The sequence below is a fragment of the Nanorana parkeri genome, unplaced genomic scaffold (genome assembly GCF_000935625.1).
Source record: "Nanorana parkeri isolate BGI_ZX_2015 unplaced genomic scaffold, ASM93562v1 scaffold1200, whole genome shotgun sequence".
Classification (NCBI taxonomy): Eukaryota; Metazoa; Chordata; class Amphibia; order Anura; family Dicroglossidae; genus Nanorana; species Nanorana parkeri.
The window spans coordinates 55,805-81,908 of NW_017307468.1; the positions used below are offsets into that span (position 1 = coordinate 55,805).

At 45.4% G+C, this 26,104-nt stretch overlaps 4 protein-coding genes across 4 annotated transcripts; 3 read left to right on the plus strand and 1 right to left on the minus strand.

The window, feature by feature from the left end:
- The first annotated feature begins 868 nt into the window (after positions 1-868).
- On the plus strand, positions 869-1,540 carry LOC108796942 (N-acetyltransferase 8-like). Its single transcript, XM_018568505.1, has one exon. The coding sequence runs from the start codon at positions 869-871 to the stop codon at positions 1,538-1,540; it is 672 nt and encodes a 223-aa protein (XP_018424007.1).
- Positions 1,541-8,281: 6,741 nt separating this feature from the next.
- On the plus strand, positions 8,282-8,953 carry LOC108796943 (probable N-acetyltransferase CML3). The gene has a single exon (XM_018568507.1). The coding sequence runs from the start codon at positions 8,282-8,284 to the stop codon at positions 8,951-8,953; it is 672 nt and encodes a 223-aa protein (XP_018424009.1).
- A 6,889-nt stretch (positions 8,954-15,842) lies between these two features.
- LOC108796956 (N-acetyltransferase 8-like) lies at positions 15,843-16,536 on the plus strand. The gene has a single exon (XM_018568519.1). The coding sequence runs from the start codon at positions 15,857-15,859 to the stop codon at positions 16,526-16,528; it is 672 nt and encodes a 223-aa protein (XP_018424021.1). The 5' UTR covers positions 15,843-15,856; the 3' UTR covers positions 16,529-16,536.
- A 5,433-nt stretch (positions 16,537-21,969) lies between these two features.
- Positions 21,970-22,923, minus strand: LOC108796944 (olfactory receptor 1019-like). The gene has a single exon (XM_018568508.1). The coding sequence runs from the start codon at positions 22,921-22,923 to the stop codon at positions 21,970-21,972; it is 954 nt and encodes a 317-aa protein (XP_018424010.1).
- Positions 22,924-26,104: the final 3,181 nt, after the last annotated feature.

Consider the following 26,104-nt stretch of genomic DNA (forward strand, 5'->3'; position numbering starts at 1 on the left):
GCCAGTGACAACACAGCAGCCAATCATGGGGTTTCTCTCAACCAGTGGTGCATGCTGGGATAGAGTACATATACTGGAGTGATTTGCCATGTACTCAGATCAGACAGGACCAGTTATGAAATAGGGGTGGGTGCTGTTTAGCCTGCCCCTCAGGCTAGGCCTGAGGCCTGGGGGTGGGCATGGGCTGGTGTGATGGAAAAGGTTTCCCTGAGACCTCCAACATGGAGGAGGTCTGTGATGCTGATAGAAGAGGAGACCCGGGACCAATGCTGGCTCTTGAAGTGCCCTGGAACTAAGAGGACTTCAGGAGTATGGCCGGTGTCTTTCCTGTTGAGGATCTGTATCCATCCTGCTCATCTGCTACATCTGCTATCCACTGTCTCCCAAGTGGATCTACACTGATATGCCAACCAGGTCTGGTGAGTTTGGAGCTCTTGTCGGTTACCTCTGGAAGCTTAGGATCCCTCTATCCTCTCTCCCCAGTGAAGATGTTCAATAAAAGTTATTCTGCATCATACTACTCGAGTGGACATCGGTTTATGGGCACCAGAAGAAGGGCGGTTAGTGCTAATGGGTGGGCAGCTGAAGAACATACCCTAGACAGACTAGAGATGAACCGGGCATTCAGCGGCTCCTACGGGGGTGAGCGCTACACAAACATGGCTTTGGCAAGGAAAGGGTTAATCTATAAGCCATCATTTTATTTTTCTGCCACGTTGTAACCTCGCCATCCCTTCACATCAGACTTCAGCAAACACACAACCGTTGATAACTCGCATCTCATTCTTCATGCTCTTTTATAATTTTTTTGTAGCTTCCTACGATAGATATTGACCAGTCATGTTAATTTCTTTACAGAATTGTACAAATGCCTCGTTTCATTATCCGACCGTATCAGGATTCTGACTATGACGTGGCCCGAAATTTGTTTGCTTGCGGCATTGAAGAGCACAGTGGCGAAGCCTTTAGACACGCCTTACGGCTACCGCACATCTGGCTTCCGTTGTCCTTCCTGTTCCTTTTTCCTGCATTACACCTTGTGTCTGTCACTACTTCCATCCTTGCCATGACCTTGGCAGTGGCGGGTTTATGGTTCGGAGCCCGGAATTTGCATACGTCGTATGTCCGGTTTTCCCTGTCGGATGACCTGATGGACATCCGGAAGTACTACATGGAGCGGGATGGTTACAGCTTCTGGGTGGCGGAGTCAGGAGGAGAGTTGGTGGGGACAGTGGCCGCTCTTCCTTCTTCACAACCCGGTGGAGAAAAACACTTAGAAGTCAAGCGTCTTTCGGTGTCTAGAAATCACCGCGGTGAAGGAATTGGTAAGGCATTGTGCAGGACGGTGATTGACTTCGCCCAGAAGAGAGGCTGCGAGGCGGTGGTGTTAACGACCACCGAACCCCAGATCAATGCCTGCAAGATGTATGAAAAGATGGGCTTCAGACATATGCAAACATTTATTCCGCCCGCCTTCAAGTACAAATTATTGGACTTTAAAGTCTTGGCCTACCAGTATGACCTCCCAAACCATCGATGACTTCCCCCGAAAAAGATATCATCTCATAAACTAGGCTGACGTATTAAGTCCTCATACCCATTGATATTATGTCTAGAATACGAAGCTTCTTTTTCGTTGGCCTCAAGATACTTTTGTACCAACACCACAATGTTTTCAGAGGGAACAACTTTACAAATGAGATTCACAGTGCATTATGGCAACTACATGAAGCCAAGGAACATAGGAATGCTCCTTGGCTTCGTCTAGTGGCCATAATGTATCTCAGTCAGAGACGTTCGCTCTGCGCGCTATTTAAAGTATCTAAATCTGTAAAAAATAAGTCAAGGCAACTGACTTATTTGATGGGATGGGATGACCAAAGTCTTCGGTTTGTAATGCTTTTCACCCTCACTGGTACCCTTGGCATTCTTTCCTCTCCTGTTTTCTGTTTTGACAAAAGCCCAGTCTGGATACCCGCATATTCCCATATGTAGCTGGGGTGTCTGAGAAACTCAGAAGGGTTTTTAAAAAAACAACACATCCCTGTCTGCTTTGCACCCAGCAATACACTGAGGCACCAACTGGTTCACCCAAAAGACCCAACGCCAAAACACAAGAGGAACACCACTGTGTATGCAGTCCAGTGCGGCGATGAGCGCTCAGACTTGTATGTCGGTGAAACAAAACAGCAGCTACACCAGCGTATGGCACAGCATAGAAGAGCCAAACCCTCTGCTCAAGATTCGGCAGTGTACCTACATCTAAAGGTAAAAGGTCACTCCTTTGAAGACAGACAAGTATTCATCCTAGTTAGGGAGGAGGACTGGTTTAAAAGAGCTGTGAAAGAGGCAATGTATGAACAGATATACCATGTGACCTGGATGAATGAGAACCTTCACAGACATGAAGTATATAACGTACAAGGTTCCTCTGTGATGTATACATATGACTATGGAAGTGAGAACTCCTGGATGGGTGAAATCAATAAATGCATAAGAAAGAACAACCAGGTCCTCTGTCTCCTATGTTGTGATGTCTGGTAATGCTGGTGGAAAAAAATGGAGATAACATTAGAAAACTCAATTCAAATGCCTAAAACAATATATCTTTTTATAATTCTTTTTAGTTGTGTAACGCTTTTAGGACTTAGTACAGTACACAGGGGCGTCCCGAGGCTGGGTGACACCCGAAGCGGTAACCGAGTGTCACCCCGCCGAGACGTCACTGCCCATGCGCGTGACGTCACGACGCGCGTGCGCGTGACTGTGAGTCATTTTGGTGTCACCCCTCCAATGGTGTCACCCGGGTACGGGCCGCACCCCCTTTGTGACGCCACTGCTTGTACATATGTCAAAGTTTCCTCTTTGAATTATCGCCTATGAAAAAGACAGCGTACAGAGAATATACTTACACTTTAGTTCATATTTAAGTGCTGGTTAGGGAGTTCATTTTAAGGGTTAGATTATGGGTTGAGTGACAGGATCCTCTAATGGACAAATATTAAAGGGTTATTAAACCCTCGGCATGTTTTTGCATATATGTTAGGCTGGCAAGCGGTAGATATATGCAAAACGATTAAAAAAAACCTTTTCTAAGGGTTAATACTTACCTGTGTCTCCGCCGCGCGCTCCTGTCCAAACATCTGAAAATTTCTGGGGCGGCCGCACAGGATATTGGGGCGGGCGCATGCGCAGTTCAGATGTTTGGCCGGGAGACGAGATGAGACACAAGGTAAGTCTATGGAGCAGCGTGCACCCGCACAGACCCCGTGTGACATCAGAGCAGAGGAGGACAGAGGAGTCAGCGCTGGATCGGAAGGCCGCACAGGATTTTGGGGCGGGCGCATGCGCAGTTCAGATATTTGGCCGGGAGACGAGATGAGACACAAGGTAAGTCTATGGAGCAGCGAGCACCCGCACAGACCCCGTGTGACATCAGAGCAGAGGAGGACAGAGGAGTCAGCGCTGGATCGGAGAGATCCTGTCCCTGCAGAGAGCCGTGACTATCACTAACGGCTCCCTGCAGGGATTCCCCCCCTCCCCGCTCCGATCCTCCAGCGCTGACTGGCAGAACGGACGGGGGAGGGGGCGGGTACAGCTGGCTCTGCCTCTAGATAGGCAGAGCCAGCTGTCACTCACGCAGCTGGGTGGATCCAGACAGTAATGTCAGGATCTGTCCCGGCTGCAGCGTCTCAGTGTACCGCGAGCTATAGCTCCCTATATACTGAGCTTTGGGTGTCGGGAGGACACTAGTTTGTGTCCTCCCATTACCCTTAGGAGAACTATGGTGGGAAACACTTACCCCATAGTTCTCCTTTAAGTTAGATGTTAACTTATGAGAAGTATTAGGAGTTAATTTTTAGGCATAGGTTAGGTTTAAGTGTTATGGGGAGAATAACTGTTGTTGGTTAATATAATAAAGTGGACCTTTACCCCCTTCGTCTAAAAATCCCATCATCAGGAAGCTCCGAAGGGCTCCGGCCGCCGAAGAGAGCCGAAGGATCAGCCGAAGCTGCGGCTGGATCCTTCGGCTCCTTTGTGAATAACCCCCTAAATGTAATGATGTTGATCCTCACAGATGAAGATCAGATTAGAACAGTTTGTGGATATTCACTATCCAGGGGTCAGCCTTGTCCTGGTTGGGTTCTTCTGCACTTCCAATACCCAATAATTCAATGAGAATATATTCAGCCTTCCACTACAGGTAAGTTCCACCCCCCGCCCTTGGGAGTAACCCCTTATAGTAGGACTATACAAAAGCAAGAAGTTATGTTGTTTACCATTAAAATATTACCCCCGTGTGTACATTTTATTTGTCATTCTCCCTGCAAATCCTTATTAATACCTGTTGCTTCTGCCAGAGCTTTCTGCTGTATCTAATTTCCTGTTAGAGAGTGACCACACTAGACCGCCTCTTGAGGAATGGCATCGTTGTCACTAGGGATGCACCGATACAAGCATCGGTATCGGCGGCGATACCGAGTATTTGCATGAGTACTCGTACTCGTGCAAATACTCCGATACATAAAACGAGTACCTGTGCCGCGTCCGCCATCTTCAGTGACCCGAATCCGCCGCACACAGGACCTCCATCGCATCTTCAATGAAGCAAGATCGCCGCAAAGTCCTCAGTCATCTGCTCCATTCTGACCTCTTCTCCCGCTGATTGGCCGATTGGATGATTGATAGGCTTCCTCACCAGTCAGGATTGACTGGTGAGGAAGCCTGTCATCATCCAATCGGCCAATCAGCGGGAGAAGAGGTCAGAATGGAGCAGATGAATAGGCTGTGACACGGAGTGGCTGAAGCAGATAGAGATGGGAAGTTCGGATCTTTCAAATGAATCGGTTCATTTGGATCAGTTCATTCAATAGAACCGATTCATGAATCGAATCTTCGGTTCACTTCCTGAGTCGGTTGAAATGCCAGTGAACCGAAGCTCAGGAGCTGTCTTAACCTTCATAGAAGATTCGAATCAGAGGACTCTGATTCAGAGAAGGGTGTCAGGCAGCTCCTGGGGTACATTGATCCTAACGCTATCAATAAATTTAAGTGAAACAATGTCAAGTGAAAAATAATAAAATAAATAAAAACTAAAACCAAAAATTGTTTATTTAAAAAAATGTATGTTTTTATTTTTTTTGTAAATGTGTAATTATCTGCCCCACTGTAGAGGTCATGGTTGATCTATTATATGTGCAGCTACCCCGAAAGTAAGACCTAGCGGATCTCTGTAATATAAGACCTACCACCGAACTAGGTCTTATTTTCGGGGTAGGTCTTATATTACAGAAATCCCTGAAGATAGTGCTAGGTCTTACTTTCGGGGGAAACACGGTAGTATGTCCAATGAGATTTTAAATAATAAATGTATAATATTTTGTATCATATTTTGACTCTCCGACCCTCCTTACTAGCTGTACTTTGAGCTGATCCCCCTCAGATCATCTCACTACTTTTTCTTGGGAAAATAGATGATCACATGTCCAGACAGTGTATTATTGTATAGGTTGGCACAGCTGTATCCAATTCTGCATACCTGGCTTTATATTATAAAGTTCTTATAATATAAAGCCAGGTATGCAGAATTGGATATAGCTGTGCCACACTACAGAGTGTTCATGTTCTTCATAATATTAAGAAACTGACCTAAAATCATGATTTTGTATTGCTTTAGAAATAATTTGACTTGTCCCTTTAAGAAAAAGTATCGGTAATTGGTATCGGCGAGTACTTGAAAAAAAGTATCGGTACTCGTACTCGGCCTTAAAAAAGTGGTATCGGTGCATCCCTAGTTGTCACCATTAAGTTATCAAGGACTACAGCGTGACATGCTGGCACTGGGGAGGAGATGTGATCAATGCCATTGTCTTCTCTGATGGACAAGCCATTGGCATGTCCATCAGCTGCAGGCTCCACCTAGCCCCAGTCACCATTGTTCCATTCAAGCCTGGCACTGAACACAGCATTTCAAGCTCCCAGGTGCCATGGCTGGTAAGAGCCAACAGCATGCAACTATTTGCATGGGGCACAACGGAGCTGGGAATTTGTAGTTTATGTGTGGACTACACATTACACTGGGATGACTTGCAAGCTCCAGGATAGTCCCGGCCACCACCAGCTCCACAGTTGTTTTTACATAGGCAATTCTAACACGTCAAACATTTTCAAGCTCATGGGTCAGATGTAAATATCAGAACTCGGCACTGTAAAAATAAACTGCTTAAAGTGGACCTTACACTAAAAAGCAAGATCCATTTAGTACATCAGAGATCCCCTCTCACTCTCAGCTGTCACTAACCATTGGGGTCCCCAATAAAGATCAGAAACAAGTCTGGTTACAGATCATGTGATCACTATAGAAGCTTTGACACAGTGATCACATGCAGGCTTCATTGACAAAATAAACCTTCAGCCTACAGAGGAACACTGCCACCTTCTGGCTGCATCTGTTTATCTGCAGTGCCATTTATTTAATACTGCAACTGCCAGATACATTTACAGTTACAAGAATTAAACAATAATAATTCAATTTAATAATTAATAATAAATTAATTTAGAAATATGGAAACATTTTGATTTTTTTATTTTATATATATAATCTTTATTTAAACACATTTTCTACATAAAAAAGGAGGACAAACAAAGGCCACTGTATCCGTTTTGTTTTTGTTTTTTTTATACATGTCTATATATATATATATATATATATATAAAAAATAATGCACAAGGCACTACATGTAAGTGACACAAATAGGCATCCAGTTCCCCTTTCAGCTCTCTAATAGAAGAACATAGAAAATGAAGACACCATTACATATGATCATGTTAAGCAGCATGCTAGGGAACAAGTCAAGCGTTCAGTTCAGTGGTAGATTGAGAAACATGGTGCAGTCATACAACCCGTTTGGAATAACAATGTTTTGAGCGACCTTAACACCTAGCAACCCATTCCTCCGCTTCCTGAATTACTGTCACTTGTAAAATCCATTCCCATCTATTGGGGACCCTATGTTTTACTTTTTTAACTCTGTTTTTACGTTTTTGGTGCATTTGCCAGCCTGTTTTTTTAAACAGGGTGCCAAATAAAAGCCTTATATGTCCTCAAAAGTATAGATATAAAAATGATTAAGTTTGGCAAATTTCTGAAACGGACCGATGCATACTGACAGTGCTAAATTTGGCCAGGGCATCCAGGCCTCCATGGCCTATGGCTGTGAAAAGGGTAAAAGCAGGCACAGTGGCTCATTATATATGTGCGGTCTGTGCTCCACCGTGATTGTGTTTTTCTGCTCCTCTTAGTTCAATGTTATCTGGGTGCACAGAATGTCTATGCAGGACGTTTGACGCTAACTGTTGTTTTATCAGCAGTCATTGAACAGTGTAACTCCCCGTACATACATATATATATATATACACACACACACACACACTATATTGCCAAAAGTATTGGGCCACCTTTACACGCATATGAACTTTAATGGCATCCCAGTCTTAGTCCGTAGGGTTCAGTATTGGGTTGGCTCCGCCCTTTGCCTCTATAACAGCTTCAACTCTTCTGGGAAGGCGTCCACAAGGTTTAGGAGTGTGTCTATGGGAATGTTGGACCATTTGTGAGGCCAGGTACTCATGTTGGGGGAGAAGGTCGGGCTCGCAGTCTCCGCTCTAATTCATCCCAAAGGTGTTCTATCGGGTTGAGGTCAGGACTCTGTGCAGGCCAGTCACGTTCCTCCACCCCAAACTCCCCCATCCATGTCTTTATGGAGCTTGCTTTGAGCACGGTTGCGCAGTCATGTTGGAACAGGAAGGGGCCGTCCCCAAACTGTTCCCATAAAGTTGGGAGCATGAAATTGCCCAAAATGTCTTGGTGTGCTGATGCCTTAAGAGTTCCCTTCACTGGAACTAGTAGCAAGGAAATATCACGGATGGACTTTTTACACAGGTGGCAACCTATCACGGTACCACGCTTGAATTCACTGAGCTCCTGAGAGCGACCCATTCTTTCACAAATGTTTGTAGCAGCGTCTGCATGCCTAGGCGCTCGATTTTATACACCTGAGGCCATGGAGGTGATTGGAACACCTGAATCCAATGATTGGGAGGGGTGTCCCAATAATCACAATATATATAAAACCTGCAAATGTGATATGAAATGCATCCCAATGAAATGGAACAGTAACATGTGTCCAAAATTACTTTCAGGCAAATGTTACAAAGTTACTCAAAGGATTCAATTTAATTATTAATAAGTTCAATGTTATCATTTCTTTACAGCATTACCATGTCTCAGTTCACAATTCGTCTGTACAAGGATTCTGATTATCACGTGGTCAGGAGCCTTTTTGCTGTCAACATTATGGAGCATGTTAACAGGGCCTTCAGGCATGCCTTACAGCTGCCACACATTTACCTCCCCCTTTTGTGTTTGCTCCTTCTTCCTGTGCTAAGTACCACGCTTATTACTGCCTCCATCTGTGCCTTGGCCTTGATCATTGTCTGCCTATGGCTTGGAGCCCAGTATACGTTCCGGTCCTCCGTCCAAAATGCCTTTTCTGATGACCTGTTGGACATCCAGAAATACTACCTGGAGAGAGAGAATCACTGCTTTTGGGTGCTAGAGATGAGCGGGAAGGTTGTGGGGACAGTGGCTGCTATTCCCTCTTCTTCTCCTGGTGGTAAAAACCATTTGGAAATCAAGCGACTCTCCGTGTCCAAGAGCCACCGCAGAAAAGGCATAGCCAAGGCACTGGTCAGGGCAACGGTTGACTTTGCTCGGATGAGGGGCTGCACGGCAGTTATAGCATTAACAACTTCGGCCCAGGTTGATGCATTGCGGTTGTATGAAAAGCTGGGATTTAGGCTAATGAATGCATTCCATCGCCCAATGCCCTTTAGAAAACTACTTGACCTCAAAAGCATGTTCTACCAGTATGACATTCCACAAAACCAGTGATGGTCAATACCTATGGATAATATCAAAAGCATGTTCTACCAGTATGACGTTCCACAAAACCAGCGATGGTCAGTACCTACAGATTACCTCAAAAGTTTGTTTTGCTAGTATGGTATTTCAGAAAACCAGTGATGGATCAATACCTACAGATGACCTCAAAACTTTGCCCTACCAACATGACATTCCACAAAACCAGTGATTATCAATACCAACAGATGACCTCAAAAGTTTGTTTTTCTAGTATGACATTCCACAAAACCAGTGATGGTCAATACCTATGGATAACATCAAAAGATTGTTCTAGGAGTATGACATTCCACAAAACCAGTGATTATTAATATCAACAGATGACATCAAAAGTTTGTCCTACCAATATGACATTCCACAAAATGAGTGATGGTCAATTCTAAAGATGACCTCAAAAGATTACTCTACCAATATAGTCAAGCAAAACAAATGACAAACGCACTCAACAATTTGTCACCAACTATACAGTAAGGTGCACACGAAATGGGCTTCAAACAGTAGACAGTAGAAAGGTATCATGGCACACTCACAAGTCAGCATGTAAAAAAACTTGTCTCACCACAAAGGTTAGTAACAGAGGTTTGGATACACGTCTTCTGCAGAAAATGTGAAAGCCGCACAGCCGCACCAAGGCACCTCTTATAGTGCGGTCCTAACTCTAAACTATGAGAGTCTCCATCTTGGAGCACATGGGGGCAGAAGATTTCAAATTGGGTGCAGGTTTGTCAGGAGGAAGCCCAACCTCCTTAAAGGCACAGAAACACACAAGGGATCCCGCACATCCCAATGGCAGCTGAGAACCCCCATGCTTGACCGATTTGTTTTGCTTGACCGATTTGGTGCAGTGACGCAGTCTACTGTTTGAAGCCCATTTCGAGTGCACCTTACTGTATAGTTGGTGACAAATTGTTGAGTGTGTTTGTCATTTGTTTTGCTTGACCGATTTGGTGCAGTGATGCATGGGGGTTCTCAGCTGCCATTGGGATGTGTCCCGTGTGTGTTCCTGTGCCTTTAAGGAGGTTGGGCTTCCTCCTGACAAACCTGCACCCAATTTGAAATCTTCTGCCCCCATGTGCTCCAAGATGGAGACTCTCATAGTTTAGAGTTAGGACCGCACTATAAGAGGTGCCTTGGCGCGGCTGTGCGGCTTTCACATTTTCTGCAGAAGACGTGTATCCAAACCTAACCTTAGTGGTGAGACAAGTTTTTTTACATGCTGACTTGTGAGTGTGCCATGATACCTTTCTACTGTCTACTCTACCAATATGACATTCCACAAAATCAGTGATGGTCAATTTCTACACATGACCTCAAAACTTTGCTCTACCAGTATGACATTCCACCAAACCAGTGATTATCAATACCTACAGATGACGTCAAAAATGTTCTCTACCAATCTAACATTCCACATAACCAGTGATGGTCAATATCTACAGATGACCTCAAAACCTTGCTCTATCAGTATGACATTCCACAAAACTAGAAATGGTCAATTCTGTTTTTTTTTGTTTTCCTTTTTTCATTTGTTGGCCGACGCTGGAATGACTCAGTGGGACATTTTTTTTTTTTTAAATAAAGGAATTGTCAAAAATTCGTGTTGTGTTTTTTGTTCAATGGAATTTTTTCCAAGGTGTGGGAGTTTTCTTTAACGCTTTAGTGAATAAGTAAGGGCGCAAATACTCCTTACTCATTCACAAGGGGGGGCAGCATCTGGTTGTGGGGGTCTGCATGCAGACCCCCACAACCACCGGGCCAGGGTTGTGGGGAAGAGACCCTTGTCCTCATCGGTATGTGGCCGAGTTTGATGGAGGGGGGGCACTTGCTTCTCTCCCCCCTTTCCTGCCCTGCCAGGCTGCTGCCCGGATTAAGGGTCTGGTAAGGGCTTTTAAGGGGGACCCTACGTTTGTTTTTGTTTTTTAATTGGCATTGGGGTCACCTTCAAAATTCCTACCAGACCTAAAGGGTCTGGTATGAATTAGGGGGGGAATAGCACACTGTTTTTTAAATTATTATTTCTGTGGACACTTAAAGCGGACCTTTACCCTCATCTTAAAAATAACAACAAACACGCCTTTAGAGATGTTTAGTGATGACAATCTACAAACACAGATGCTTCTGGATAATTGCCGGCTTTGTATTCTTTGCCTTCCTTATTTCTTTTTTCTTCCCCAGTCTTCTGGCAGGGGCCTTGTTTACTAAGGGCAGATTACTAGCTCTCATTTTACTTCCTGGATTTCTGGCACATGTGACTAGGGCATGTGATCATGCACATCATCTCATGAGATCTCATGAGATTACAGATGAGATTTCCCAGCAATGCTCTGCTGGTGACAAGGCAATCCCAGTGTGTATTGCTTTGCCAAACTGAAGTCACTTTGCCCTTTCAAAGCAGGAAGTGAACGCTCTGCGAGTGTCAGTATTTCACAATCACAGCATTTTACACCTGACATGTCTATGTTAAATATTAACCACTTGAAGTCGGCGGTGCTACACCCCCTTCCTGTCCCGGCCATTTTTCGGTATTCAGAGCTGCGGTACTTTGACTGACATGTATTCCGTCATGCGACGCTGCACTGAAATTCATTTTATACTAGGGCTGTGCAAATTAAAGATTAATTTCTCGATTAATCGTTAAACTTTTTGATCGATTAAAATTATTTTGATCGCTAATGAAAACACTCAGCTCTCCGCCGGCTTCCGGGAGTCCCGTCGGCGATCCGGTGACGTCACGGACATCGACGTCACCGGACTCCTCCCCCCTTCCCCAAGTGGATCTGTCGGCTAACGAAGGGAAGGAGTCCAGTGACGTTGGTGTGCGTGATGGCTAACGAAAGGGATGGGGAGGAGTCCGTGACGTCACCGGACTCCTCCCACCTTCGTTAGCCGACGGAGCCACTTGGGCCGGTGAGTTTGCCCAAGAAACTTTCTGCACGAGCGCCAGCCAAGGCATTGGCCTATACACATACAGCACAGCAATGAAGTAATAAAATGAAGTAGGATCACACTAATCCAGCACCTTATTATTCTGAGTTGCCCCACTCAGGCAGCGGCCATATTGAGTGGGGCACGTGAGATTAATAACGTGCTGGATTAGTGTGATCCTACTTCATTTTTTCCTATTTCTTTATTTCTTTTTTACACAAAGTTGTCATTTAATAAGATATTTCCTATACAAAGAGTAGGCATAGTTAGATTTATACCCCCAAAACATATTCTACTACTCCTCCTGAGTATGGAGATGCCACACATGTGAGACTTTTTCACAGCCTAGCTGCATAGAGGGGCCCGAAAATCCAAGGAGCACCATGAGCAGGGCTTGAAAAATTATAGGGTCTTTTTTTTTAACACAACTTTATTGCTATCACATAGGGAGCGCTAGCCAATTTACATTACAGGTCCTCTTTATGGAGACAATTCAGGGGTCTCCAAGACCCCTAATGTCACCTAGTGACCCCCAGAGAAGCTGATGACGCAGAGATCTGCTTCATCAGCTTCTGTAGCTGGAGAGTGACACTGAATGCAGGAAGTGATGTAATATACATCACTTCCTGCATTCAGGGACTAAGTGGAGATCAGAGGGAGATCGCGTACCAATCTCCCTTTGATCTCCTGTCACAGAGCAGCCGTGCCGTTCCTGGCCGCAGCGGACACAGCGGATCTCGGGACCGGCACGGCAGTGACAGCTGCTCCTATTCAAGCGATCGGGCGTCTCTATAGATAGCGGATTTTTCAGGCCGTGACCATGAGGCTTGTAACCACTTGCTGTCACGGAGCCATTTCTTACTATACAAGTCTGAATTTCTGGCTAAACAGCTTTAAACCGCCCAAACAATGATATATTTTCTGAAAGCTAGTTGCAATTTTTTATGTCGCACGGTATTTACTCAAATGTTTATCAAACCAGTATCAATTTTTGGGAAAAATATAAAAGTTGGGGTCACGTCGGGTGAATAGATACCAAACACGTCAAGCCTTATACCCAAAATTTACCATAGGGGACACTTTAAATCAGTGGTCTCAAAGTACCGGCCCGCGGAACTATGTGGCCGCGGGCCAGCTTAAAAGTCAGGTACGCGGTCATGTTTCCCGGGCTCCCCGCCTTCTCTTGTGTCGGGGGGAAGCTGGAGAGGAGATCAGCGAACCTCCGTTCACCAATCCCTTCCCTGTACTATGGTACCGGGAGCGATACAGATTACATCACTTCCTGTCCCATAGCTGTCAGTGCAGGGCTCCTGAAGCCTGCGATCTGCAACCTAATAGGTTATTTAGAGTGTGAAGGTGATACTAGGGGTCTTTTGGACGCCCAGCATCACCTTAAAGAGTACCTGTCACTGCCAATATGCTATCACATAGGGGGGTTTGTAAGCCCCCCTATGTGATAGCAATTAAAGTAAAGTAGGGCTGCAACAACTAATCGACATAATCGATTATAATCGATTATTGAAAAAGTTGTCAACTTTTTCATTCATCGATTAATTGGTTTCCGATTGGTTCGCCCTGTTCACGGCTCCACACACAATGCGCGCCACACCTCCTCCCCACCTCACGCTTGCCGCTGCCAGACCCGCCTGGCCGCATCCACGCTCCACACGCCGCACCTCCTCCCCGCCTCGCGCTCACCGCCCACCGCCCACCCACATCCACGATCGGCACAGGGATGCAGGGAGAAAAAGTAAGGAGGAGCAGGTGTGGGGGGATGACAGCCGCTGATAGACAGGACCGATCTCAGAAACAAGTTGCTGGAAGACTGCTCAGGTAAGCCTGCACTTTCCCACACATGGTGCTCTATAATGTATTGCTGGGATAGTGGCATTTGTATTCCTCTATAGCTGATGGTACATTCTGCTGTACTGTATATTATACAGAGCAATATACCATCAGCTATAGAGGAATACAAATCCCAGCAATACATTATACACTGTATGTATAATGTATTGCTGGGATTTGTTGTATTTCTATATAGCTGGTGGTATTCTGCATTGTGCTGTATAATGTACTATTGCTGGGTTTTGTTGTCCTCTATAGTCGATGCCATTCTTCATCATTGCTGTATAATTTTACACTTTTTTCATTTCACTATATTGCACACCACACTTTTCTTTTTTACTTCCACCACTCCAAGCTTGCTCCTGTGATGGAGTGCAATCTCAATACAAACTAGTAGTCCCATCATTGGAGCCGTTTTTTAAAATGTATTTTATTTTTTATCCGATTAACCGATTAATCGAACTTAATAATCGGCTAACTAATCGATTTTGAAAATAATCGTTAGCTGCAGCACTAAAGTAAAGTAAAAAAAAAAGAAGTTTTTAAAATTAATTTTAAATGAAATAAATGTAAAAATAATGTAAAAAAATGTTTTAAAGTCCTCCGCCCCGCGAGCATGCGCGTCTTCACGTAAACACGCGTCGGGTGCACCTACTAATGAAAAAGACGATCGCGCTACACATGTTGGGTATCGCCGCGCACACCGGAGTGAGAGCAATAATTCTATGGCCAGTATTTACACGTATCTCTAAACTGATGACCTGTGAGGGCTTTTAAAGCATCATGTATGGACTTTTTGGGGTACTAAATTTTGTCGCAGTTTCACGGACGCACAGAATTTTTAACCTGGGCATGTCGGGTATCTATTTACTCGCTGTAACCTCCTCTTTTCTATTTTATTTTAAAAAATGGATATTTTATTGTGTTTTGGGGCATTTAAGGACATTTTTCACTACATTTTGGGGTTTGATAATAAGTTGGGCTAATATCGTGCAACATAAAAAATGTTAAACTGCCAACATTTTATTCTACAGGGTTCTCGGCTTTCAGACAATATATAATATGTGGGCGATTGAAGTAATTTTCAGGCCTAAAATGTGGATTATATCATGGGTACAAAAAACGAAAAGAAAAAAAAAGTCCTTGGTCACTAAGGGGTTAAAACAATACGTTTTGACTGAAGGTGAGCTATAAAAAAAAGAGCATGCATACCTATAGACCAGAAGTAGGCAACCCCAGCACTCCTGCTCTTAGGGAACTGCAAGACTGACAGTCACAGACATGACTAGCAGAGGCAGAAGTATGGTGGGATTCAGGGGTGTAACTAGAAATCACAGGGCCCTATAGCAAAATTTTGTATGGGGCCCCGTGATTTCTAGTTATACCCCTTGCAGAGCCCACTTGAGATCCCACCTGAGGGTGAACCTCCAGAGCCCACCATAGACTCTCTATGGTGGGTTCTGGAGGGTCATCCTCAGGTGGGATGGTCGCACTTCTTACCTGTCCGCCTCCTCTTCCTCCACGGTCGCTGATGGGCCCCATCGCCGGGGACGCCTCCTTATTCGTCACCGGGCCCCGCCTCCTCCCCTGATGCCGACCACGGGCCCCCTCCTCCTCCTCCACTGCCGGGTCCAGCCTACTCCAATGCCGCTGCTGGCTCTCACTGACTCTGTGGGGAGGAACGCGCTGCTGCACAGATTACTGTCAGTGATCTGAACAGCGGCGTGTTCGTCTTCAGCCGCCAGTGAAAGCCACCAGCAGAAGATCCCATAGCGACCCAGGCGGCCCGCACGGCATCTGGCCAGGCCCCATTGTGCGGCCGCCTGGGTCGCTATGGTGATTGTTACGCTACTGGTGGGATTTGTAGTTTCACACAGCTGGAATATCAAGGTTGCCTATCCCTGCTGTAGACTTTCCCATTCCTTCATATGGTACAGTAACACCGGGGAGATTCACACTTGGCAGGTGAAGACCTTTCAAACCATAATGTCATGTCCACCGCCATTGTCTTGGATGTGGTTTCACGTGTGTCTTTGACTATGAACACTCCATGTAGTTGTAGGACGTCTATGATGTTCACCTTTTCATTTTCTTTTTCAGGAGGAGACCATGCCTGACTACGTTATTCGGCTGTACAAGGACTCGGATTATGAGGCGGTCCGAGATATCTTCTCCCGAGGCATTAAAGAACACACCAAGACTGCTTTCCTCCACACTCTCAGTCTACCTTACATCTGGGCTCTCCTGCTGGCCTTGTTCTTGTTTCTTCGTCAGACCACGGGGTCTTACCTGCTCTTGGCCATGGTGATGCCCCTTGGTGTAGCAGCACTATGGCTCCTCAACAGGCATGTCTATGCTGGTTATGTCCAGAATAGCCTGACTAACGACATGATGAATATCCGTAAATATTACTTGGAGCGGGATGGTTACTGCTTCTGGGTGGCGGAGTTGGCTGGGGAAATTGTAGGGATGGTCGCTGCCATCGTTCCGGAAAATCCCACTGGAGAAAACCAAGTGGAGCTTAAGAGACTGTCAGTTCCCATAAAACATAGAGGGAAAGGGATCGCCAAGGCCTTGTGCAGAACAGTCATTGACTATGCCTGGAAGAGGGGCAGCAGTGCAGTGGTGTTAAGTACCTCCATGGCTCAGATTGATGCCTCACAGTTATATCTAAAGATGGGCTTCAGAAGAACTATCACCGAACATGCACCATTTATACTGGCAAAGTTCATTGACTTCAGAATTTTGGCTTTCCAGTATGACTTTCCCAAATATAGATAAATCACACAGTCTTTCCAAACATTTAAGCAGCCATCAAAATCAAAACCACTGTACAGTGCCATGTTGGGTCACCATTGGCACTAATTGCTGATGGATATCATGGGATTGACTCTACTATGGACTGCTCAGATTTTTCAGTGCAATGAACAACTGTTTATGGCTAAGGCATAAATATTCCCCTCAATGTTGATAAGCTCGCACTGCTTCCAATACCATTTCTATGCCAATGACACTCAAATATATCTCTCCACTCCACAACTCACCCCCTTGTGCCCTTGCGCCTCATTTATTTACTTACTGACATATCAGTCTGGATGTCACAACACTTCTTAAAACTCAATCTTACAAAAATTGAGTTTATGATATCCGCCCCACCCTGTGCACCTTCCCCCAACATTTCCATTGAGATTGATAACATAACTATCCATCCCTCCCCCCATGCCAAAGTGTTAACTGTGATCCAGAATTCTGACCTCACCTTCCTGCCCCACATCTAACTATCCAAAGCCTGCTGACTTCACCTTTATAACATCTCCAAAATACGCCCCCTTCCTCACCAATGAGACCACTGAGCTACTCATCCACTCCCTTCTTATCTCTCGTCTCGTCTCCTGCAACTCCCTCCTCAATGGCCTCCCTCTACACAGGCTCCTCCCCCCTTCAGTCTATCATGAATGCTGCTGCTAGACTCGTCCACCTTACCAACCGCTCAGTGTCTGCAACCCCCCTCTGCCAATCCCTCCCACTGGCTTCCATCCCCTACCCCCCTCTGCCAATCCCTCCCACTGGCTTCCATCCCCTACCCCCCTCTGCCAATCCCTCCCACTGGCTTCCATCCCCTACCCCCCTCTGCCAATCCCTCCCACTGGCTTCCATCCCCTACCCCCCTCTGCCAATCCCTCCCACTGGCTTCCATCCCCTACCCCCCTCTGCCAATCCCTCCCACTGGCTTCCATCCCCTACCCCCCTCTGCCAATCCCTCCCACTGGCTTCCATCCCCTACCCCCCTCTGCCAATCCCTCCCACTGGCTTCCATCCCCTACCCCCCTCTGCCAATCCCTCCACTGGCTTCCAATCGCCCAAAGGATAAAATTCTAAATATTAACAACCACTCACAAAGCCATCCACAACCCAGCCACCGGATATATCTCCAACTTCATCTCAAAGTGTCAAACTTAACCATCCCCTCCGCTCTTCCAAAGACCTCCTGCTTTCTAGCTCCCTAGTCAACTCCTCCCATTCTCTCCTTCAGGAATTCTCTAGAGTCCCTCCCATTCTTTGGAACTCCAACCAGTCCATCTATCTCCCAGTCTGACTGCCTTTAGGCAATCCTTAGTACACATCTCTCCAGCGAAGCCTATCCCACCACTAACCACTGAACCATCACATTCTCAAACAATTCATCCCCACACAGCTACCTCCTCATGTATCACTTCCCCCATCCTTTTAGATTGTAAGCCCTCAGGGGCAGGGCCCTCCTTACCATCTTGTCTTGACTTGTAACCGTAATGTTCTCCTTATATTGTAAAGCGTTGCGCAAAGCATTGGCGCTATATAAATCTTTGTTTAATAATAATATTAATGTGTGAGCACCAAATACATTACATCACAATCTGATCCCTGTACTATCATGGTGGTTTTATTGGAATGAGGATTTGTATGACAATGTATGACAAGACAACAGACTAAGTAAGCCAAGCACTGATTTTCCTGTGCCTTCTGTTCTAAAGCCCCAGGCAATGAAGAAAGCAGTGGGTCCGGATAACCTGCACCCCAAGGTACTTCAGGAATTAAGCCAGGTTATAACTAGCCCATTAATCCTCATTTTTAAGGACTCCTTAATGACTGGTAGGATCCCCAGTGATTGGCGGAGGGCTACGGTAGTCCCAATATTCAAAAAGGGGGCTAGGTGCCAACCTGGGAACTATAGGCCGGTCAGTCTAACATCGGTAGTTTGTAAAATGCTAGAGGGCATAATAAAGGATTATCTGGTAGAATTTGTTCAGGAAAACGGGATAGTTAATGACAATCAGCATGGGTTCAGGAAAGACCGTTCCTGCCTGACTAACCTGCTAACTTTTTATGAGGGGGTGAGTAGAGATATGGACGGAGGTAAGCCGGTAGATGTGGTATATCTGGATTTCTCAAAGGCTTTTGATACGGTACCACACAAACGCTTGCTACACAAGCTGAGGGCTATGGGCATAGATGAGGTGGTGTGTACGTGGATAGAGAACTGGCTACGGGAACGTGTCCAGAGGGTATCTGTAAATGGCACCTTTTCAGACTGGGCTAGTGTAATGAGCGGGGTGCCTCAGGGTTCTGTGCTGGGTCCCATATTGTTCAACTTATTTATTAATGACATCGGGGAGGGTGTTAACAGCGATATTTCCGTGTTTGCGGATGACACCAAAATTGGGAGGGTAATAGACACGGACTTAGACACTATAACATTACAGGAGGACCTGGATAAAATAGGGGAGTGGGCATTAATGTGGCAGATGAGGTTTAATGTCGATAAATGCAAAGTAATGCACTTTGGAATTAAAAATAAACAAATGGGTTATACAATTATGGGTATGCCGCTAGGGAAGTCAGAAATGGAGAAGGATTTGGGGGTCATTGTAGACCACAAACTGAAAGGTAGTTTGCAGTGCCAGGCTGCTGTAAACAAAGCTAGCAGGGTCTTGTCCTGTATTAAAAAGGGGATGTATTGCAGGGACAAGTCTATAATTTTTCCACTTTATAGATCATTGGTTCGACCTCATCTGGAGTACGCGGTCCAGTTCTGGTCACCAGTACTAAGAAAAGATGTCCTTGAGTTGGAAAAAGTCCAGCGGAGGGCAACCAAACTAATTAGGGGTATGGAGGACCAGAGCTACGAGACAAGGCTACTAAATTTAAACATGTTCACATTGGAGGTGAGGAGATTGAGGGGGGATATGATCTCCATGTACAAAATGTTCAATGGTGGCAGCAACATTAGCGATAAACTGTTTAAAATTAACTCCATTACAAAAACTAGAGGCCACCACCTAAAATTGATGGAAAAAAAATTCCAGCACAAGGGGCGAAGGGGGTTCTTCACAGTAAGATCAGTTAGGGTCTGGAACTCACTGCCACAGACAGTGATTTCAGCAAAGAATGTGGAATTGTTCAAGAAACTTTTGGACGATTTCTTAAGGGACCGTAATATACAGGGGTACGGGTACTCCTAGAATGAGATCCTAATAGGTTGGACTTGATGGACTAATGTCTTTATTCAACCTCAAATACTATGTAACTATGTAACTTCAATGCATTGAGCAGTCTTATTTTGGCCACTGTAACCTGCAACTTTATTATGATGTTAGAGCTTGTTCACACCATAAACAGTGCGTTCCAGAGCGGTCAGCTGCTGAAATGCACTGTATCGCATCCAGGCTGGCTTCCTGCGTTCTGGGGCGATAGGGGACGTGTCGGTGCATTGAAGTCAATGGCACCGCGTCTACACCCCCCACCCGCAGTGCGATCGCCCGCACCAGAACGCGTGGCACATCAGTGCCTGCATTCCGGTCCAGTGCGATCTGAAAATATGCTGCATGCATGCGGGCGATCGCACTGGGGGTGGGGGGGGCGTGGCCACGGTGCCATTGACTTCAATGCACCGTCACGTCCCCTCCCGCCCCTGAACGCAGGAAGCCAGCTGGGATGCTATACAGTACGTTCCAGCAGCTGACCGCTCTGTGTATGGTGTGAACAAGCCCTAAAAGTTATGGGAATTCCAAAGTTTTGAGTTGCCACCAGAACATCACCTGTTCTGGTGACAGCTGTCTAATAGGACATTTCCATGAATTTGGAGAGATTTTCTCTCACTTCCTCTTGTGTTTTCTGTATGGGAAGTGAAGGAAAATCTCCCCAATGTGATACAGATAACAACAAAAAAAACAACAGAGCTTCTAAGCATCCCTTACTGTATCTAAAATGAAGAAAAAGGATTTGGTTTTAGATATATTTTTATACTTGCATCCATGGCATGAGAACAACCCATGCCACTGCCATGAAAGCTTTTGTTAACGAAAGATTCCAATTAAAAGATATGCGCGGCCACTTGAAATATGTACACATATGGAACAACACCCACTCGTCTGTAAAAATAATCTTTCTGTGTTTTTTGGATAACTGTGTCTAATGTCGGCCACAGACATCTAGACATCACCTCAAATTGCTCCCTGTCCTGAGAAAGCAAATGTGGATTGCGATGTTCTTGAATAAAAACTAATTGGCATTGACCTGGAAAATAATGGTGCCAGCTGTGTGTAGCCTGAAGAGAATTTGACTCCAAGAGGACTATTCACAAAGGAGCCGAAGGATCCAGCTATAGCTTTGGCTGATCCTTCGGGTCCTTTCGGCTGCTGGAGCCCTTTGTTTCAGTCGACCCGATAGGCTGCTGTACGGGCTATTCACAATAGCCCGTACAGCAGCCGAAGGTGGTGGAGCAGCTTAGCCGAACCGAAGGCATTTGCTTTGGCTGGACTGAGCCGAAGTGTCAGCCCAAGCGGGGCAAACGGCCTGCCAAATGCCGGCCTTGAGCCCCACAATTGACAGCTGGGCGGAGCCAGCCGTGATCTCGCGGCTGTCATCCGCCCAGTTGTAATGACAGATCAGCGTCCCCAAAGGACCTGGGGATGCTGAACTGTTATTAAACAAAAACAACTGGTCGGAAACCAACTGTGATGTCACGGCCAGCTCCACCCAGTTGTTATTCATTGGCCGGGACCTGCTAGAAGACTCTAGCAGGTGCCGGCCAATAGGAACCAGTTGGGTGCAGCTAGCTGTCACTGCTAGCTCTAGCTCAAATTGTTTTTTTTAACCTTTATTTATTTTTTTATTTAACTATTTGTTTACATTTTAAAAATCTACCTTTTTTGTTACTTTTTTCATTGATTTTCTATTCTGCTCGTTAACCTGGAGATACCAAGCAGAATAGCTGAGCCGAATGCCACTCGGCGGCATTTGGCTATTCACTCACTGCCGCTCGGCCTCTACGAGAATAGGGGTGAACGGCAGCAAGTGAGCTGCCGGAACTTCGGCTCAGCCAATCCAGATATTGGATCGGCTGAGTCGAAGTCCTTCTGCACTTCGGCTCAGCCAAACATGCAGAGCAGCCAATGTGCAGCAGAAGGCAGCCAATGTACGGCTGAAATCAACCATACAAGCCAGAAGTGAATAGCCGAACGTAGTTCTGCTTACTTCACTTCGGCTGGGTTATTCACTCGGCTACCTTTGGCAGTTTTGTGAATAACCCCCCAAATTTCTTATAAATGTGATCATTTCAGCTGACAAATTGAAGAAAGTGTGCTAGTAGCTACAAGCATGTAGGCACTAATTTATTGGTCCATCAATTACTTTGCATAGTGTTACTTTCAAACACTGAATACTTCTATAACTGTCACTGTACATCAAAGCTTCCCATTTTTTTTTAAGGAAACTCCCAATTTTTTGGCAGAAGTCTTTACGTCCCGATTCCTCAGGCTGTATATTAGAGGATTCAGGAAGGGAATGATTATAGTGAAAAAGACAGCTATCAGTTTGTCCTGCTCCGGGCTGTAGGCAGATGAAGGTCTAAGATACATAAATATGATCGTTCCATAAAACAAAGTCACCACCGTCAAATGAGATGCACACGTAGAGAAGGCCTTCTTGCGCCCTGTGGAGGAACGGATACGTACGACAGATATTATGATGTATAAGTAGGAGACCAGGATCACTAAAAGAGATGAGAGCTCAATAAATCCCACAAAGGAGAAGAGGATCAATTGATTGAGTCTGGTGTCACCACAGGAAATCACGATCAGTGCAATGACATCACAGTAGAAGTGGTGAATATGCGGGCGTGGTTCACAGAAGTCCAAGTGCAAGAGCGAGAAACAAGTCTCAACCACAGCATTGAGGAAGCCCCCCAGGTAGCAGAGCACGAGTAGAATCGCAACTGTCTGCTTGCTCATCATTTGTAGGTAGGAAAGTGGGTGGCATATGGCCACGTACCTGTCATAGGACATGGCCGCCAAGAGAAGACACTCGGTTCCTCCAAATCCAGCATAAGAAAACATCTGAAGTCCACATCCAGCTACTGATATGGACCTCTTGTCTGAGACAAAGTCCATCAGCATCCTTATTGAAACTGACGAAGAGTAGCATATGTCAAGAAGGGATAAGTGGCACAAGAAGCTATACATAGGGGTATGAAGTTGACTATTGCTACTGATGAGCACTATAAGTCCCATGTTCTGAAACAAAGTCAGGGTATAAATAACAAGGAAAAAGGTGAACAGAATATGTTTCAGATCTGAGTTGTCTGTTAATCCCGCAAGAAGGAACTCCGTGACGGCAGTTGTGTTCGGTACACCCATCATTGCCAGAAAAGAGGCCAATGTCTTATGGATCCACTATGCTTTATGACATCCTTATGCTTGGTGGGAGGTATCGCAGCATTCTCAGGAAACACTGTTTAGGGAAATAAGCTATAATTAATTTATAGGTCAGGTTATAGGTTATCAGATCAGACCAGATCCCCTTCAATGAACCCTTTCATTCAGTCACACCTCTCACTGTTGAAGTTCCTTGAAGGCTCGGTTCTTGGAACGGTGCTTTTCTGGTTTATGTCACCTCTTCCCCTGGAGTCCAATACCACCTGTATAAAAATATATAGAAATCTACCTATTAGCTCCTGACCTATCCTCTTCTGTTGTAAAAGCCATCTTTCCTGACCCTCAGCCATTTCTTTATGGGTGTCTGTGACGTACCTAAAAGTGAAACTCTGTCAATGTTCCCATTCAGTTCCAAGATCCCAAACCTTGCGTAAGCTCCGTGTCCAATGGTGTAGGAGCTTACACAGCTTTAATGACTTTCTCCCCTCCCTCATTGACAGTATTTAGGCCTCGACCTCCAACCGGGGGGAGGGGGGGGGGGGGGGTATCAGCATAATCAGTTAACTAGATAATAACTAATTGTGTGTCTATCAAAATACCTTTTACATTGAAGCCCATGCAGGAAAAAAAATCACCATTCCAATTCTCACACCCATTCTCTATGATTAAAGTGACATTAACATCAAAAATATCCCTTCCCCCCCTCCCCAATGCTGCTTTAAGGACTTACCTTAAATCAGGGATGTCAAACTCAATTTAATCGTGGGCTGTATCAACATTATGGTTGCCCTCAAAAGGTATCTGTGAGACTATATAAATGTATCTAATCTTTATCATCATTTCCTCTGCAATCGATTACCACTGGTTTTAGTAATAACTTAATACCTAGATCTGAAAGTAGAAGTCTAGGAAATGGCCTGGTGGGCCGGATTCGGCCCCTGGGCCTTGAGTTTGACACATGTGCCTTAAATGATGCCTCTTGATCCGATAAATGTTCTTCTTTCTAGTAGTTTTCAGGAGTCCCTCCAGCGCTGGTGCCGTTCTCTGATACAGCTCTGACTGCTATTCTTCTGTGTCCCACTGTGTCTCTCCTTTTCTCCCGGCCGAAGATCTCTACTGCGCATGCTCCCGCCCCATGATCCTTCACGGCCGCTCGGGAATCATCAGATCTTCGGACGGGAGCGAGCGGCGGAGACAGAGGTAAGTAAAACCCTTTTTGGTAACTTTTTTATTTATTTTTTATGTTTTCACATATAGCTACTGCTATATATGCAAAACAAAAATAGAGTTTAAAGGAGAACTATGGGGTTAAGGCTTTTCCCCATAGTTTCCTTAGGGTAACGGGAGGACACAAACTAGCGTCCTCCCGTCACCTTAGGCTCAGTATACCCCGAGCTGTAGCTCGCGGTATACTGAGACGCCGCAGCTGAAGCGGATCCCGACAATTATGTCGGGATGCGCCCAGCTGCGTGACTGACAGCTGGCTCTGCCTATCTAGAGGCAGGGCCAGCTGTACCCGCCCCCTCCCCGTCCGTTCTGCCAGTCAGCACTGGCGGATCGGAGTGGGGAGGGGGGAATCCAGCCCCTCCCCTGTCATGGCACAGAGCCGTGACAGGATCGAGAAGTGAGCGAACGCCGGTATGTGTTCCCTCACTTCCCGATCTACTGAGCTGACCTGTGACAGTCTCATTGTCACAGGTCGGCTAGAACTATGAGGTGAGTGAAAAGCACTCACCTCATAGTTCTCCTTTAATTATATTTTAAGCCTGTGAGAGTGAAAAGTGTCAGTGGTGGGCAGTCCGGAGGTGGGGGCAACGGTGTGATCGTGAGCTTCAATAAAGTTTATCATCAGTGAAGACAAGTGGCATGTGGTGGATCTCTTTGGTGTGAAACTTTTACATGTTCACTATGCAAAGTGAATTAGCCCTTAGCTTAGTCAATAGGCTAAAGCTGACCGTACACTGCTTAGGGCCAGGTGAAAATTCACTTTTTGAGGACTACCCAATTATGCAGAAGAAAAAAAAATCCAAAAAAAGAAAAATTAATATTTCGCTTGCACATGATTGGATGGCTGAACTCACAACGTCACCTCGTTTACTAAGCTAAGTGAACATGTTCTGCTCCTTTCGTAAATCAACCTCAACATGTTACCCTATTTATTCTGAGTGCAGGGACCCCAACTATATGGCACGCAATGAAAAGTGCTGCAGGTGTGAGCACCTCTAGGTAACTGCACTGTAAGCTTGAACTCCGGACAGGTATAGAAACACCATTTAATACAATCATGTATTCAATAAAAATAGTGTTTGTAAATGCAGCTAGTAAAAATACCTGAATTTGTCTTCATATTAGCCTCCTGTAACTGGGACAGGAAAGGACAGCACAATAGTCCAATCAGTCTCCATTACGTTCCATATGTTCTAACAGAAAACACACTGAAACAAGGCACAGTGAGTACTTGTTAGTATGCTGCTGCTCCTTCATTGTCCAATCATCAGTCCTGGGGGGTGTCCTTGACCAAGCCGTGTAACTGCTGTGCAGGACGTGGACCTGGCTGTGCTGTCTGACAAGGGTTACCCGGATCACCAAACCTGCCTAACTTCAGGGTATCAGAATCATGTGACTAAATTCCATCCTTGCTTGTGATTGGTCCAGAACTGTCCCATAGAGGACAGAGTCCTTAACCCAGTGTACGTTCTGACTGGGATGCAACAGGAACCTACATAGCAGTGAGCAGAGTAATTAGGGAGGGAAGTTAAGTATTAGGTGGTATGAGGTCCAGATTTAAAGTGAAACTTAAGCTGAGCATATAAAAACATCATTTCCATCACAAACCCAAAACATAATGGTTTATTAAGAATGTTGCGTGGACAACTGTGCATCTAGACTGACGGGCATAAAATCTTAATTTTGCAGATAATCAATTAATACAGAGTGCACCCACTGGTGTCACAGGACATTAGGGGGTATCTAATGACAGAGAACAATAGAAGCTGCTTGCTTTCAGACTGTCTCTATCTGATTGAAATCACATACAGCCCATGTGAACAGAAGGCAGGGAGAAAGGGGAACTGGTCAATGATGTCACTCATTCAGTTGTGGAAATTTGACCTTGAGATCCCAAGCTCTGTAAACAGCAGCAGAATTTTTCAGTAAAGCCAATAGG